The sequence below is a fragment of the Oncorhynchus gorbuscha genome, unplaced genomic scaffold (genome assembly GCF_021184085.1).
Source record: "Oncorhynchus gorbuscha isolate QuinsamMale2020 ecotype Even-year unplaced genomic scaffold, OgorEven_v1.0 Un_scaffold_1902, whole genome shotgun sequence".
NCBI lineage: Eukaryota > Metazoa > Chordata > Actinopteri > Salmoniformes > Salmonidae > Oncorhynchus > Oncorhynchus gorbuscha.
Window position 1 is genome coordinate 15,720 of NW_025744961.1, and position 14,740 is coordinate 30,459.

Below are 14,740 nucleotides of genomic sequence, written 5' to 3' on the forward strand. Positions count from 1 at the left end.
ACCTGTCTTCTAGTAGGCCGTTCTGTACTCAACCTGTCTTCTAGTAGGCCGTTCTGTCCTCAACCTGTCTGTGTGTTCTCCCTACAGATCTATGAGGCCTTCAGCCAGGAGAGCTCTCCCATGGAACAGGAAGTGATGCACATATACTCCTCCTCCCCCCCTCCGCTGGACGACGAATCAGGGGGAGAGGAGGACGATGACGAGTTTGGGGATTTCTCTGGGGGTGTGGAAATGTCATCCAACCAGCCAGCCTGCCTCTCCACAACAGACCCCGCCTCCCGACCCTATCAACGGTGCACTTTAGTGTTAGTAACTCCTCCTCTTTCTCCGGAACTACCCATAGCAACGGAATCTCGAAACAGTTCCGAGCAGCTGACGACCTGAAGAAGCCATGGGCGCCGGTGGTGGACCAATCACAGTCCGCTAATACTGGGACCTCAGAGGTCGGCAGGGTTCGGCCGGGGTTGGAGGTCAAAGGGCAGCCCTGTCATTGCGACCTCCCTGACCTCCCTCTCACCAATGGGTTTGTCAAGCGGAATCACCAGGGGACCATGTCTGCAGGTAACAACTTTAGTCCTGAGGGCTGTCATGGAGTTGTTTGTGAGGTTGTTTTTGTTTTATTGTGTTTTTAATCCTCAATAATTTTGAATATGTACTGTTGTACTCAAATGGCTGAGGCATCTCTATATGTATTTGAAATACGTTCCAGTAAAATGTATGAATTAATTCACCACAGGTCTTGTACCAGCTGGCCTGGGCTCCCCAGCCAGGAGCAGGGGTTTGCAGACTTCTCTGCGTTCGCCGAGCCAGAGATGGAGCTGGAACCCTGGTGCTGCGGCTTCACTCACACTCACAGTACGGAGCACAGGAAGGACGGCAGGATGGAGGAGACAAACCTAACCAACGGTTTCTGCAATGCACACTCGGTCCAGAAGGACATGGAGCAGCGGGCCAGAATAGAGCCTGGCGGGCCTGACTCTCAATGTTTAGCACAGCAAGAGGACAGGGACTGCACTGGAGTCCAGCAACACTGTGAGCTAAGGGGCCACCCTCAGGACTCTGGCCTCTTAGCCCCCATAGAGGTGCTCTGTGCTAGGGGTGAGGGGCTGGGGGAGCCTGGAGAGAGGGCACCCAGCATCAACAGGGATAGCATGCTTACACAGGACCCAGAACTGGGAGGGAGGAGGGTGGAGGAGGAGGAAGATAAGGAGAGCGAAACAGAGGACAGTGTCTCTCCTCTCCCCACCACAGTCAGTGGGTCAGTGAGTGAGGAGTTTGCCTCCTCTGGTGAGGCTGTGTCGTCAGACGCTTTGGAGGAGTTTGGGAACTTTGGCGAGACGGTCTTCACTCCCTCGTCAATAGGGGAGGAGGAGAAGGAGAAAGAGGAGGCGCAGCGGAGTGACCTCAGGGAGGAGACCGAGACAAAGATGGTGGAGGAGGAAGATGAAGAAGAGGACTTTGGAATCTTCAGGGATGCTGGATCCTTCCCTAGCCAGGAGGACTTTGCTGACTTCAACCAATCGGAGTCCAGGACACCGGAGGGCTTTGGTGACTTTGAACAGGACTATTCTGAGGACCCAGGTCCGACCCAGGCATGTGGGGAGGAGGTTGGACATGGAGACCTTCCCCTCAGCGACAGCTTTGCAGACTTCCACTCTGCTCCCCTGGAGGGGCAGGGTGAGAGGGAGGAGGGCTGGGGGGCGTATGGGGACCAGAGAGGTCTGTCGGAGGGGGAGACCTGGGCAGAGTTTGGAGAGGAGGATAGAGCCAGGCGGACAGAAGAGGCAGAGGAGAAGAAGTGGGGAGAGAGATGTCAGGGAGGTGCTGCTGTACGAAGGGACAGTCTGCAGGTGAGTGGTCTGAGTTATTAGAGTGGATTTATATTGTGTAACGCCGGAGAGGCAGTCCCAGCTCCAACACCCCACATTTTCCCAACACGGCCGACACACAATTTATACCGGTGAGATGAATGGTCAGCCGCCGCATGCTCTAATGTAAAGTGATAGAGAGTTGGGACTCCAAACAGGATTCTCCAGGAGTCTGGATAACGAGGCATCCAACAGTACTTAGTTGTCCCACGTCTGGTAGAAATCCACTCTGACATTTGTAGTATGTTTGTCATAACCTTTGACTCAAGAATAAGAATAATTCTGCCCAGATGGTTTTTATTATTGTATCAATAGATTGTCACTGCAGTTCGCCTAAAGGTAGTTCCTAGAGGTAGCTCCTAGAGGTAGCTCCTAGAGGTAGTTCCTAGAGGTAGTTCCTAGAGGTAGCTCCTAGAGGTAGCCCCTAGAGGTAGCCCCTAGAGGTAGCCCCTAGAGGTAGCCCCTAGAGGTAGCCCCTAGAGGTAGCCCCTAGAGGTAGCTCACACCTAAATGAGTTTGGCAGGAAATGTCTTATTCCAGCAGACTTCAGTTTGCTTCAAAATCAGGTAGATGGACATAGTTAGTTTAAAAATCTTTCCAATTAATTGTGTTTGATTACAATGTAGTAGACTGCACTGTACTAGATCTCAAACAAGCCATGTCTCTCCCATTCAGGACTCCCTGTCTATCCGGCTACAGAGAGTCCTACAGACCAGCTTCCCTGCAGTGGCAGTCCCAGAACTGGATCAGGAGAGGGAGGAGACTGCCGTGGAGGGGGAGGAGACTGCCGTGGAGGAGGAGGAGACTGCCGTGGAGGAGGAGGAGACTGCCGTGGAGGAGGAGGAGACGGGGGTGGAGGAGGAGGTGGAGGACAGTGGGGATGAGGTGTTGAATGTGCTCAGCCTCAGGGCTCTGCTAGAGACTCTAGACACACAGCCTGAGAAAGAGGAGACGAAGGGGCTCAACCACACTACACACTGGTGAGAGAACCTCTAGTGATGATGATGATGATTATAACAATGATGGTTCAGTGGAATAACAGCAGATAGCATTGGAGGCTGGCCAAAGCACTACTCTGCTGTATGTGACCGCCTCCTTGTTTGCTTTACCCAGGGTTCCTAGGGGCGCGTGGCGGCAGCCTCAGGACCTCCACGATGCCGTGGGCCTGGGATTCCAGTGGGGCGGTTCCCATAGCAACAGGGCCCTGCTCCGCTGTCTGGGGATGGACACCAGAAACATGGTAACTGTCTCTTTTTCAGTTTAAAGCCACACTCTGTAGTTATGTGAATGGTTCCATCAATGATGTAGTAAGTAATGTGTCTGTCTGTCTGTCTGTCTGTCTGTCTGTCTGTCTGTCTGTCTGTCTGTCTGTCTGTCTGTCTGTCTGTCTGTCTGTCTGTCTGTCTGTCTGTCTGTCTGTCTGTCTGTCTGTCTGTCTGTCTGTCTGTCTGTCTGTCTGTCTGTCTGTCTGTCTGTCTGTCTGTCTGTCTGTCTGTCTGTCCGTAAGCCCCTCCCTCTCTCCTCCCTCCCCATAATTCCATATTGTACATCATCTACTGTAAATATGTCTGTATATCCCCTTTACTATGTAGAAGTGTTCTGTTTTTGCTGTATCTATAGTGTACTTACTGTATGTGGATTATGTGTCAATTCTTCATCTATAATATAATGTTATTCTGTCTGTATATTCTGTTTATTGGTGTAAAAGCAGCACCGTTTCACCAGCTTGAATTCCTGCTACATGTAAAGTTACTTGGTGATTTCTGATTCTGTCTCTCCTCCACAGTTGTTCACTGGTCAGAGAAAGCAGCCTGTCATAGTTCCTGTGTTTGCAGCCAGCCTGGTGAGTGGACTGATGCAGATACTGTACTGTGTCCCAAATGGCTCCCTGTTCCCTATACAGTGCACTACTTTAGACCAGGGCCCATATGGACACAGTCCATGGTAGACCTAGTTCCATTTCTGTCCCTAGATCCTCCCCCTAAGCATGTGTACCAGTCAGTTTGTTCCATTATGCCACTCCTTGTCATGCCAAACATGACCAGGAGTTGACATGATAGCACCAACAGATCTGGGACCAGGCTACCTTCCCTTAGACTTGTATGCTGATAGCCCCTTAATGTTCACAGATCTAAAACTACTGGGTAGGTGTAAAGCAATGAGATGATGACTTGGCAGTCGGCCATTTTGCTTTCTCCCGTTATCCCCCCCTCTCTCCTCTCTCTCTTTCTCCCGTTATCTCTCCTCTCTCTCTTTCTCCCATTATCTCCTCTCTCCTCTCTCTCTTTCCCCCGTTATCTCTCCTCTCTCTCTTTCACCCTCTCCCCTCTTTCTCTCTCAGGGAATGTTAGAGCCCACCAAAGAGCCACTGAGACCAGCTTCAACTGCGGAGAAGACTGCTGCCACAGCACAAGCACTTCCTGGGTCACAGGAAACCACCACCACCTCGTCAATACAGGTACAGAAACAGGTGTAGGGAGAAGTTGTCCTAGATGCTGATATGTGGTCAGTTTAGCATTTTCCCTCCAAATGGTTACAGTTAGAATTGCGGGAGGTGAAGCAGATCCTAGATCTGTACTTAGGGGAAACTTCACTCCAGAGCAACAGGCACACCACGGCTGTGTGTGAACATGTTACCAGCTGTTAAACACTCCTCCGTCTTTGTTTCCTCAATCCTGAACCCCTTTCTCAAAGCTCATTGAGGACAGTCTGTGGCAAGGATGTGACAGTTGGTAACGTTTCCAGACAGCCTGTGGCTAGGATGTGACAGTTGGTAACGTTTCCAGACAGCCTGTGGCTAGGATGTGACAGTTGGTAATGTTTACAGACACTCTGACTAGGATGTGACAGTTGGTAATGTTTCCAGACAGCCTGTGGCTAGGATGTGACAGTTGGTAATGTTTACAGACACTCTGACTAGGATGTGACAGTTGGTAATGTTTACAGACAGTCTGACTAGGATGTAACAGTTGGTCATGTTTCCAGACAGTCTGTGGCTAGGATGTGACAGTTGGTAACGTTTCCAGACAGTCTGTGGCTAGGATGTGACAGTTGGTAATGTTTCCAGACAGTCTGTTGCTAGGATGTGACAGTTGGTAATGTCTCCAGACAGTCTGTGGCTAGGATGTGACAGTTGGTAACGTTTCCAAACAGCCTGTGGCTAGGATGTGACAGTGGGTAACGTTTCCAGACAGTCTGTGGCAAGGATGTGACAGTTGGTAATGTTTCTAGACAGTCTGTGGCTAGGATGTGACAGTTGGTAATGTTTCCAGACAGTCTGGCTAGGATGTGACAGTTGGTAACGTTTCCAGACAGCCTGTGGCTAGGATGTGACAGTTGGTAATGTTTCCAGACAGCCTGTGGCTAGGATGTGACAGTTGGTAATGTTTCCAGACAGTCTGTGGCTAGGATGTGACAGTTGGTAATGTTTCCAGACAGTCTGTGGCTAGGATGTGACAGTTGGTAACGTTTCCAGACAGTCTGACTAGGATGTGACAGTTGGTAACGTTTCCAGACAGCCTGTGGCTAGGATGTGACAGTTGGTAATGTTTCCAGACAGCCTGTGGCTAGGATGTGACAGTTGGTAATGTTTCCAGACAGTCTGTGGCTAGGATGTGACAGTTGGTAATGTTTCCAGACAGTCTGTGGCTAGGATGTGACAGTTGGTAACGTTTCCAGACAGTCTGTGGCTAGGATGTGACAGTTGGTAACGTTTCCAGACAGTCTGACTAGGATGTGACAGTTGGTAACGTTTCCAGACAGCCTGTGGCTAGGATGTGACAGTTGGTAACATTTCCAGACAGTCTGACTAGGATGTGACAGTTGGTAACGTTTCCAGACAGTCTGTGGCTAGGATGTGACAGTTGGTAATGTTTCCAGACAGTCTGTTGCTAGGATGTGACAGTTGGTAACGTCTCCAGACAGTCTGTGGCTAGACTGTGACAGTTGGTAACGTTTCCAGACAGTCTGTGGCGAGGATGTCACAGTTGGTAATGTTTCCAGACACTCTGACTAGGATGTGACAGTTGGTATTGTTTCCAGACAGTCTGTGGCTAGGATGTGACAGTTGGCAATGTTTCCAGACAGTCTGTGGCTAGGATGTGACAGTTGGTCATGTTTCCAGACAGTCTGTGGCTAGGATGTGACAGTTGGTCATGTTTCCAGACAGTCTGTGGCTAGGATGTGACAGTTGGTGACGTTTACAGACAGTGACTAGGATGTGACAGTTGGTCATGTTTACAGACAGTCTGTGGCAAGGATGTGACAGTTGGTCATGTTTCCAAACAGTCTGTGGCTAGGATGTGACAGTTGGTCATGTTTCCAGACAGTCTGTGGCTAGGATGTGACAGTTGGTAACGTTTCCAGACACTCTGACTAGGATGTGACAGTTGGTAATGTTTCCAGACTGTCTGTGGCTAGGATGTGACAGTTGGTAACGTTTCCAGACACTCTGACTAGGATGTGACAGTTGGTAATGTTTCCAGACACTCTGACTAGGATGTGACAGTTGGTAATGTTTCCAGACACTCTGACTAGGATGTGACAGTTGGTCATGTTTCCAGACAGTCTGTGGCAAGGATGTGACAGTTGGTCATGTTTCCAAACAGTCTGTGGCTAGGATGTGACAGTTGGTCATGTTTCCAGACAGTCTGTGGCTAGGATGTGACAGTTGGTAACGTTTCCAGACACTCTGACTAGGATGTGACAGTTGGTAATGTTTCCAGACTGTCTGTGGCTAGGATGTGACAGTTGGTAACGTTTCCAGACACTCTGACTAGGATGTGACAGTTGGTAATGTTTCCAGACTGTCTGTGGCTAGGATGTGACAGTTGGTAACGTTTCCAGACACTCTGACTAGGATGTGACAGTTGGTAATGTTTCCAGACACTCTGACTAGGATGTGACAGTTGGTAATGTTTCCAAACAGTCTGTGGCTAGGATGTGACAGTTGGTAATGTTTCCAGACAGTCTGTGGCTAGGATGTGACAGTTGGTAACGTTTCCAGACACTCTGACTAGGATGTGACAGTTGGTAATGTTTCCAGACAGCCTGTGGCTAGGATGTGACAGTTGGTAATGTTTCCAGACTGTCTGTGGCTAGGATGTGACAGTTGGTAACGTTTCCAGACACTCTGACTAGGATGTGACAGTTGGTAATGTTTCCAGACACTCTGACTAGGATGTGACAGTTGGTAATGTTTCCAAACAGTCTGTGGCTAGGATGTGACAGTTGGTAATGTTTCCAGACATCCTGTGTCTGACACAGTAGTATACCCAACACAAACAGGGCAACATTGGGCACTGTATTTTACACTCCCTTGATAATGAAGTTAACCCAAAACTCTGACCTATGATCAGATATCCTTACTGCGGATCCTAACCTTAGCATTAGGAGGATAATGACAATATCTGACCCTAGACTAACTAGCTCCCAATTCCTCTGTGCTGTCCTCTATCCATCACGAAGACCTGGCCATATTCACAAAGTGTCTTGGAGTAGGAGTGCTGATCTAGGATCAGTCTTTTAACTCATAATCAATAAGATAACAAGAACCAGGGGGACCTGATTCTAGATCAGCACTCATTTGTCTGATGTGTTTTTGTGAGTATGGGCCTTCAAGAGAATGTGTTGAATAGAGGGCACATTGCTGAGCCTCACTACAGTTTGTTCCTTCCGCCAGCAGGGGGCCCCCCAGCCTTGGTCCCAGTTTGACTGGAGCAGCAGTGGCCTTGGCATCAACCGCCAGGATGGTACGTCCTCCCACTGAGCCCCCTACCGACAGGGCCAGAGATGAGGCTGCTGAACACACTCTCCCCTCCGACTCTGCTGCTACCTGACTCCTGTTATTCTCTTTGGTTCCAATGTCCACACCAGCATACTAGACTACCATTTATAATGAAGCAATGTGTTGGACATGCATTCTAACTAAGTGGTATGCAAGTGTGGACTTTGGAACATAGGGACTATCACTCCCCCCCCCCCCCCCCTCTCCATCTCTCCTCTGCTCCTCTCTTCACATTGATGTCTCCCTCTAGATGGTACTACTCATTTTCATGACCTACTGTCCCTTTAATTGTATCTTGTACTGTGGAATCCCAAGACTCTCTCTCTCTATACGTCTAACTTAACCGGCTACCTCGTCTGCCCTGTATAGAGTGATGGTGATGAGGTTTCTCACATGTTGTTACCCTTCATCATTGATCCAAACACTGTTTCTTATTGCACTTGGCGAGAGATCTTTCAGTATTAGTGGAGGGAATGGGGCAAAGACAAGTCAAGCCATATAGATGAATGTGTGGCCATAGCCTAAAGGGAATCCCCCCCAGTAGCTGCATTTTGGTTGTAGTAGAAATAAGCTCATGTGAAAAAGCCTGAAATCCAGACCTGTTCTGTACTGACATTCCACTCCTTGTACTTTGTCATATGCCAAAAATTATGTTTGGCATGACATGAAGTGGCATGTTAGCACAAACAGACTGGTATCCAGACTAGAGAAAGCCAGGATCCTCTTAATAGTACCCAGGATAGAGAAAGCCAAGATCCTCTTACGAGTACCCAGACTAGAGAAAGCCAGGATCCTCTTACTAGTACCCAGGATAGAGGAAGCCAGGATCCTCTTACTAGTATCCAGGCTAGAGAAAGCCAGGATCCTCTTACTGGTACCCAGGATAGAGGAAGCCAGGATCCTCTTACTAGTACCCAGGCTAGAGAAAGCCAGGATCCTCTTACTAGTACCCAGGCTAGAGAAAGCCAGGATCCTCTTACTAGTACCCAGGATAGAGGAAGCCAGGATCCTCTTACTAGTACCCAGGATAGAGAAAGCCAGGATCCTCTTACTAGTACCCAGGATAGAGAAAGCCAGGATAGAGAAAGCCAGGATCCTCTTACTTGTACCCAGGATAGAGAAAGCCAGGATAGAGGAAGCCAGGATCCTCTTACTAGTACCCAGGCTAGAGAAAGCCAGGATCCTCTTACTAGTACCCAGGCTAGAGAAAGCCAGGATCCTCTTACTAGTACCCAGGATAGAGGAAGCCAGGATCCTCTTACTAGTACCCAGGATAGAGAAAGCCAGGATCCTCTTACTAGTACCCAGGCTAGAGAAAGCCAGGATCCTCTTACTAGTACCCAGGATAGAGGAAGCCAGGATCCTCTTACTAGTACCCAGGATAGAGAAAGCCAGGATCCTCTTACTAGTACCCAGGATAGAGAAAGCCAGGATAGAGAAAGCCAGGATCCTCTTACTTGTACCCAGGATAGAGAAAGCCAGGATAGAGAAAGCCAGGATCCTCTTACTGGTAGCCAGGATAGATAAAGCCAGGATAGAGAAAGCCAGGATAGAGAAAGCCTCTTACTAGTACCCAGGTAAGTACCCAGGATAGAGAAAGCCAGGATCATCTTACTAGTACCCAGGCTAGAGAAAGCCAGGATCCTCTTACTAGTACCCAGGCTAGAGAAAGCCAGGATCCTCTTACTAGTACCCAGGATAGAGGAAGCCAGGATCCTCTTACTAGTACCCAGGATAGAGAAAGCCAGGATCCTCTTACTAGTACCCAGGATAGAGAAAGCCAGGATAGAGAAAGCCAGGATCCTCTTACTTGTACCCAGGATAGAGAAAGCCAGGATAGAGGAAGCCAGGATCCTCTTACTAGTACCCAGGCTAGAGAAAGCCAGGATCCTCTTACTAGTACCCAGGCTAGAGAAAGCCAGGATCCTCTTACTAGTACCCAGGATAGAGGAAGCCAGGATCCTCTTACTAGTACCCAGGATAGAGAAAGCCAGGATCCTCTTACTAGTACCCAGGATAGAGAAAGCCAGGATAGAGAAAGCCAGGATCCTCTTACTTGTACCCAGGATAGAGAAAGCCAGGATAGAGGAAGCCAGGATCCTCTTACTAGTACCCAGGCTAGAGAAAGCCAGGATCCTCTTACTAGTACCCAGGCTAGAGAAAGCCAGGATCCTCTTACTAGTACCCAGGATAGAGGAAGCCAGGATCCTCTTACTAGTACCCAGGATAGAGAAAGCCAGGATCCTCTTACTAGTACCCAGGATAGAGAAAGCCAGGATAGAGAAAGCCAGGATCCTCTTACTTGTACCCAGGATAGAGAAAGCCAGGATAGAGAAAGCCAGGATCCTCTTACTGGTAGCCAGGATAGATAAAGCCAGGATAGAGAAAGCCAGGATAGAGAAAGCCAGGATCCTCTTACTAGTACCCAGGTAGTAGCCAGGATAGAGAAAGCCAGGATCATCTTACTAGTACCCAGGATAGAGAAAGCCAGGATAGAGAAAGCCAGGATCCTCTTACTGGTACCCAGGATAGAGAAAGCCAGGATCCTCTTACTAGTACCCAGGATAGAGAAAGCCAGGATAGAGAAAGCCAGGATCCTCTTACTGGTAGCCAGGATAGATAAAGCCAGGATAGAGAAAGCCAGGATCCTCTTACTAGTACCCAGGTAGTACCCAGGATAGAGAAAGCCAGGATCATCTTACTAGTACCCAGGATAGAGAAAGCCAGGATAGAGAAAGCCAGGATCCTCTTACTGGTACCCAGGATAGAGAAAGCCAGGATCCTCTTACTAGTACCCAGGATAGAGAAATACAGGATCCTCTTACTAGTACCCAGACTAGAGAAAGCCAGGATCCTCTTACTAGTACACCGGATTAGAGAAAGCCAGGATCCTCTTACTAGTACCCAGGCTAGAGAAAGCCAGGATCATCTTACTAGTACCCAGGCTAGAGAAAGCCAGGATCCTCTTACTAGTACCCAGGCTAGAGAAAACCAGGATCCTCTTACTAGTACCCAGGCTAGAGAAAGCCAGGATCCTCTTACTAGTACCCAGGCTAGAGAAAGCCAGGATCCTCTTACTAGTACCCAGACTAGAGAAAGACAGGATAGAGAAAGCCAGGATAGAGAAAGCCAGGATTCTCTTACTGTTTTCTGTTTAAGCTGCTATTCTGTGTTTTCTTATATTCTTCTGTATCTTTACTTTTCATTTTCTTTGTAAAATAAAGAGGACATATATATTCAGTAAACTGAAACTGATCTTTACAATCACTGTGATTATATTAACACAATTTCTGCAAAAGAAAATACAATTTGATTTAGCTTGAATATGTTTTTATATTTCTTTTTAGATTCCCCCCAACCAATGAGATGTTTTTAATGTTCTTTCAGTGTGGTTGCAATAAACACTGTTGTAAATACGTGAATAAACCTCTTTCTAATATATTACACCTATCTGAGCTGTCCTGCCTCTTGGTTTTCTCTGGCTGTTCTATCACTGCACTGACGACTTTCCTCCATAGACATGGATAGATGTAACACATCCTGGTTTAACATCGGCAGTGCCATTGAGACCGTTCACCATAAGGAAGCAGTCAACTGGGTGGGAATTTCTATAGGATAAGTAAGGATCACAGAATTCCATTCAGGTCAGCAGGAAGGATCTGCCAATGAATTATACTCCTGAGCAAACGTCCCATACCTGGATGTGGCTGTAAATCACCCACCTTGGCCTTAATGCCTGTTCAGACAATACACTCCAGGAGGCAGTATGCAAACCCTTTCAGTTTGTTAACCGACTGTCAATTAACTCATTTAAGTCAAATGGAGAGAGCCCTTAATATTGCTGCCCATGCTGTCACGGAATCCAGAATGGCAAAGATGTAAGGAAGAGCCCTCTATCCAACTCTATGCTGCTTTCCTCTGTTCTGGAGATTCTTATTCCAGCTCCATACTGCCACCCACTGTGTTGAAAGACCAAATTCTTGATGGTTTCTTCACCACTTGCTAGTAGTTTGTACACCTTTTATTTGGACCAAGGACAGAAGTGCCATGGTGGTCTTTTTGTTTTGAACTCTAAACACAGGTGCAGTGTGTGTGTGTGTGTGTGTGTGTGTGTGTGTGTGTGTGTGTGTGTGTGTGTGTGTGTGTGTGTGTGTGTGTGTGTGTGTGTGTGTGTGTGTGTGTGTGTGTGTGTGTGTGTGTGTGTGTGATGTGGTGGATCCAGAGCTAGACAGTGACACAAGCAGCCGTCCAGCTGACACCCTGAACCATCTCATGTCTACTATGGAGAACACCACCACCTCCGCCAGGTCAGACTGACACACACACACACACACGTAGAGATCAATAATTGCTAATCAAGCATAATCGATTGGTTTTATATCGTGCTCTGCCAGGTCTGAAAGAGCTTTGCATGGAAAGAGGGGAAACTCACCTGCAATCAAATGTCACCTCTGTGTTTTCCATCTTAATGTGTTGTGTGTGTTTGTGTCAGGAAACCCCATAGGGATGAGGAGGACCAGCTGAGTGAGAAGGCAGCCAGGGTGATCTGTGGGCTGGCTGACCTGTCCTTCATGAAGGCTAAGGTCCTAATGTTCCCCATCACCCTCACACCAGCCCCTGGCTCTGGTACACTGCTAGAGTGATGCACACATACACATGGACATACACATACCCAGTTCCTAGTTGGCCTACTTCTTCATTGCACAAAGGAATAACCTCAACCAAATTCCAAAGACTGGTGACATCCAGTGGAAGCGGTAGGACCTGAAAACCAGTTCCTGAGAAATATTGTTTGCCAACGAGAACTCACTGAACAGAGACCTAAAAAAAAAAAATCTGAACGGTTAGTCCTCTGGGTTTTGCCTGCTACAGAAGTTCTGTTATACTCACATTCATGATTCAAACAGTTTTAGAAACTTCAGAGTTTTTCTATCAAAATCTACGAATAATATGCAAATCTTATATTCTTGGCATGAGTAGATGGAAGTTGAAATGGGGCATGCTATTTATCCAAAAGTGAAAATTCTGCCCCCTAGCCCCAAGAGGATTAAGAGTGTGCTTCTAATCTCAGTTTGTTACCTGTATAAATGACACCTGGGAGCCAGAAATCTTTCTGATTTAGAGGGTGTCAAATACTTATTTCCCTCATTAAAATGCAAATCAATTTATAACATTTTTGACATGCATTTTGTTATTACTGTCTCTCACTGTTCAAAGAAACCTACCATTAAAATTATAGACTGATAATTTCTTTGTCAGTGGGCGAACGTACAAAATTAGCAGGGATCAAATACTTGTTTCCCTCACTGTAGTTAGTCTTTTGTTCTGAATGTATTGATGTATTTATGTTGTGACACAGTGGTTGAGGTCTAAGACTGATCCACATTTACCTCCAGTCATCTGCCTCGTTCCCCCAGTGGAATTAGATCAATTTCCTGTTTCTCTTTTCAAGATGGACATTTTATCTTCATGTATTTATTCTTAATGTGTGTATAGTTATTCATGTGAATTCGTCATAAATCCATAGGAAATATATTGTATTTAATATTTTCATAACAGTTTGGAAATAACAATATTTATATGATATATGTTTGTTGTTGATCCAGAGTGTGATTTCCTCTTAAATGGCACCCCATTCCCTATATGGGACCTAGTGGTCCTTCTGTAGCTCAGTTGGTAGAGCATGGCGCTTGTAACGCCAGGATAGTGGGTTCGATTCCCGGGACCACCCATACGTAGAATGTATGCACACATGACTGTAAGTCGCTTTGGATAAAAGCGTCTGCTAAATGGCATATTATTATTATTATTATTATTATATAGTGCACTATTATTGTCCAGAGCCATATGGGCCGTTGTGAAAAGTAGTGCACTACATAGGGGATAGAGTGCCATTTGGGACAAAGCCTATCATCATGGGGTTAACTACTGTTAAATAATATAATAGCACAAGTCTTAATGAATAGAACCATACTATTTCTGATTAGTGTCTCGGGGGAAACACAGTCCTGTGTGTTCAGATGATCTGCCATTAAAGGGACAATCCACTATTGGTACATCCATTTTTTTAACCTTTAAATGAATGATATGTAGCCATTGATTGGTAGAGAATTTAACATGAGTTTAGTTTGAATGTCTTTCCCAATCAGAACCCAAATGATCAGCTTGTTTCACGACATTTCTTGTAAATAATGTAATTGGTAACTAACGCTGTAAAGCTTCAGAATGTGGTTAAACTATCATGTTGATCTCATGGATGGTCAGTCCTTGCATCCATCCTTGCTTCATCTTTGAATTTGAGTGGTTTAATTTCTCCATCCCAACTGTTTACCCAAAGAAAGTGGTGGGGGGGCATTTAGTTGTTTGAATCCCAGATTGCCCCTTTAAGGATCATATGGTGATGCTCACAGGAGCAATATGAATTTATTTGATTTCTTATTTCCATTTTGTGTGTTTGATATTTGGGTTTGTGACCGTTTCTCACACTTGTTCCGCTGCCTGTCTACATCTTCAAGGAGGCCTTTGTACATTCTAAAGATATGAAATGAATGTGACCTGTAGTTCACTGGTGCTGAATAATAAGATCACATTCTAAAGATATGAAATGAATGTGACCTGTAGTTCACTGGTGCTGAATAATAAGATCACATTCTAAAGATATGAAATGAATGTGACCTGTAGTTCACTGGTGCTGAATAATAAGATCACATTCTAAAGATATGAAATGAATGTGACCTGTAGTTCACTGGTGCTGAATAATAAGATCACATTCTAAAGATATGAAATGAATGTGACCTGTAGTTCACTGGTGCTGAATAATAAGATCACATTCTAAAGATATGAAATGAATGTGACCTGTAGTTCACTGGTGCTGAATAATAAGATCACATTCTAAAGATATGAAATGAATGTGACCTGTAGTTCACTGGTGCTGAATAATAAGATCACATTCTAAAGATATGAAATGAATGTGACCTGTAGTTCACTGGTGCTGAATAATAAGATCACATTCTAAAGATATGAAATTAATGTGACCTGTAGTTCACTGGTGCTGAATAATAAGATCACATTCTAAAGATATGAAATG

The 14,740-nt window shown here is 46.3% G+C and overlaps 1 protein-coding gene across 1 annotated transcript; it reads left to right on the top strand.

Annotated features, from left to right (window-relative positions):
- The first annotated feature begins 306 nt into the window (after positions 1-306).
- On the top strand, positions 307-7,750 carry LOC124017350 (aftiphilin-like). Its single transcript, XM_046332602.1, has 9 exons — positions 307-561; positions 737-1,850; positions 2,544-2,636; positions 2,790-2,848; positions 2,982-3,108; positions 3,655-3,711; positions 4,210-4,326; positions 7,549-7,618; positions 7,743-7,750. Exons 2-9 carry the CDS (start codon positions 813-815, stop codon positions 7,748-7,750), a joined length of 1,569 nt encoding a protein of 522 aa, XP_046188558.1. The 5' UTR covers positions 307-561; positions 737-812.
- The last annotated feature ends 6,990 nt before the right edge of the window (positions 7,751-14,740 follow it).

Bases quoted from the DNA above. Each gene is read 5' to 3' on its own strand.
- LOC124017350 (XM_046332602.1), top strand. From the start codon at position 813: ATGGAGCTGGAACCCTGGTGCTGCGGCTTCACTCACACTCACAGTACG. The intron at 1,851-2,543 runs GTGAGTGGTCTG...TCTCCCATTCAG, and splicing joins TACGAAGGGACAGTCTGCAG to GACTCCCTGTCTATCCGGCT. The intron at 4,327-7,548 runs GTACAGAAACAG...TCCTTCCGCCAG, and splicing joins CCACCACCTCGTCAATACAG to CAGGGGGCCCCCCAGCCTTG.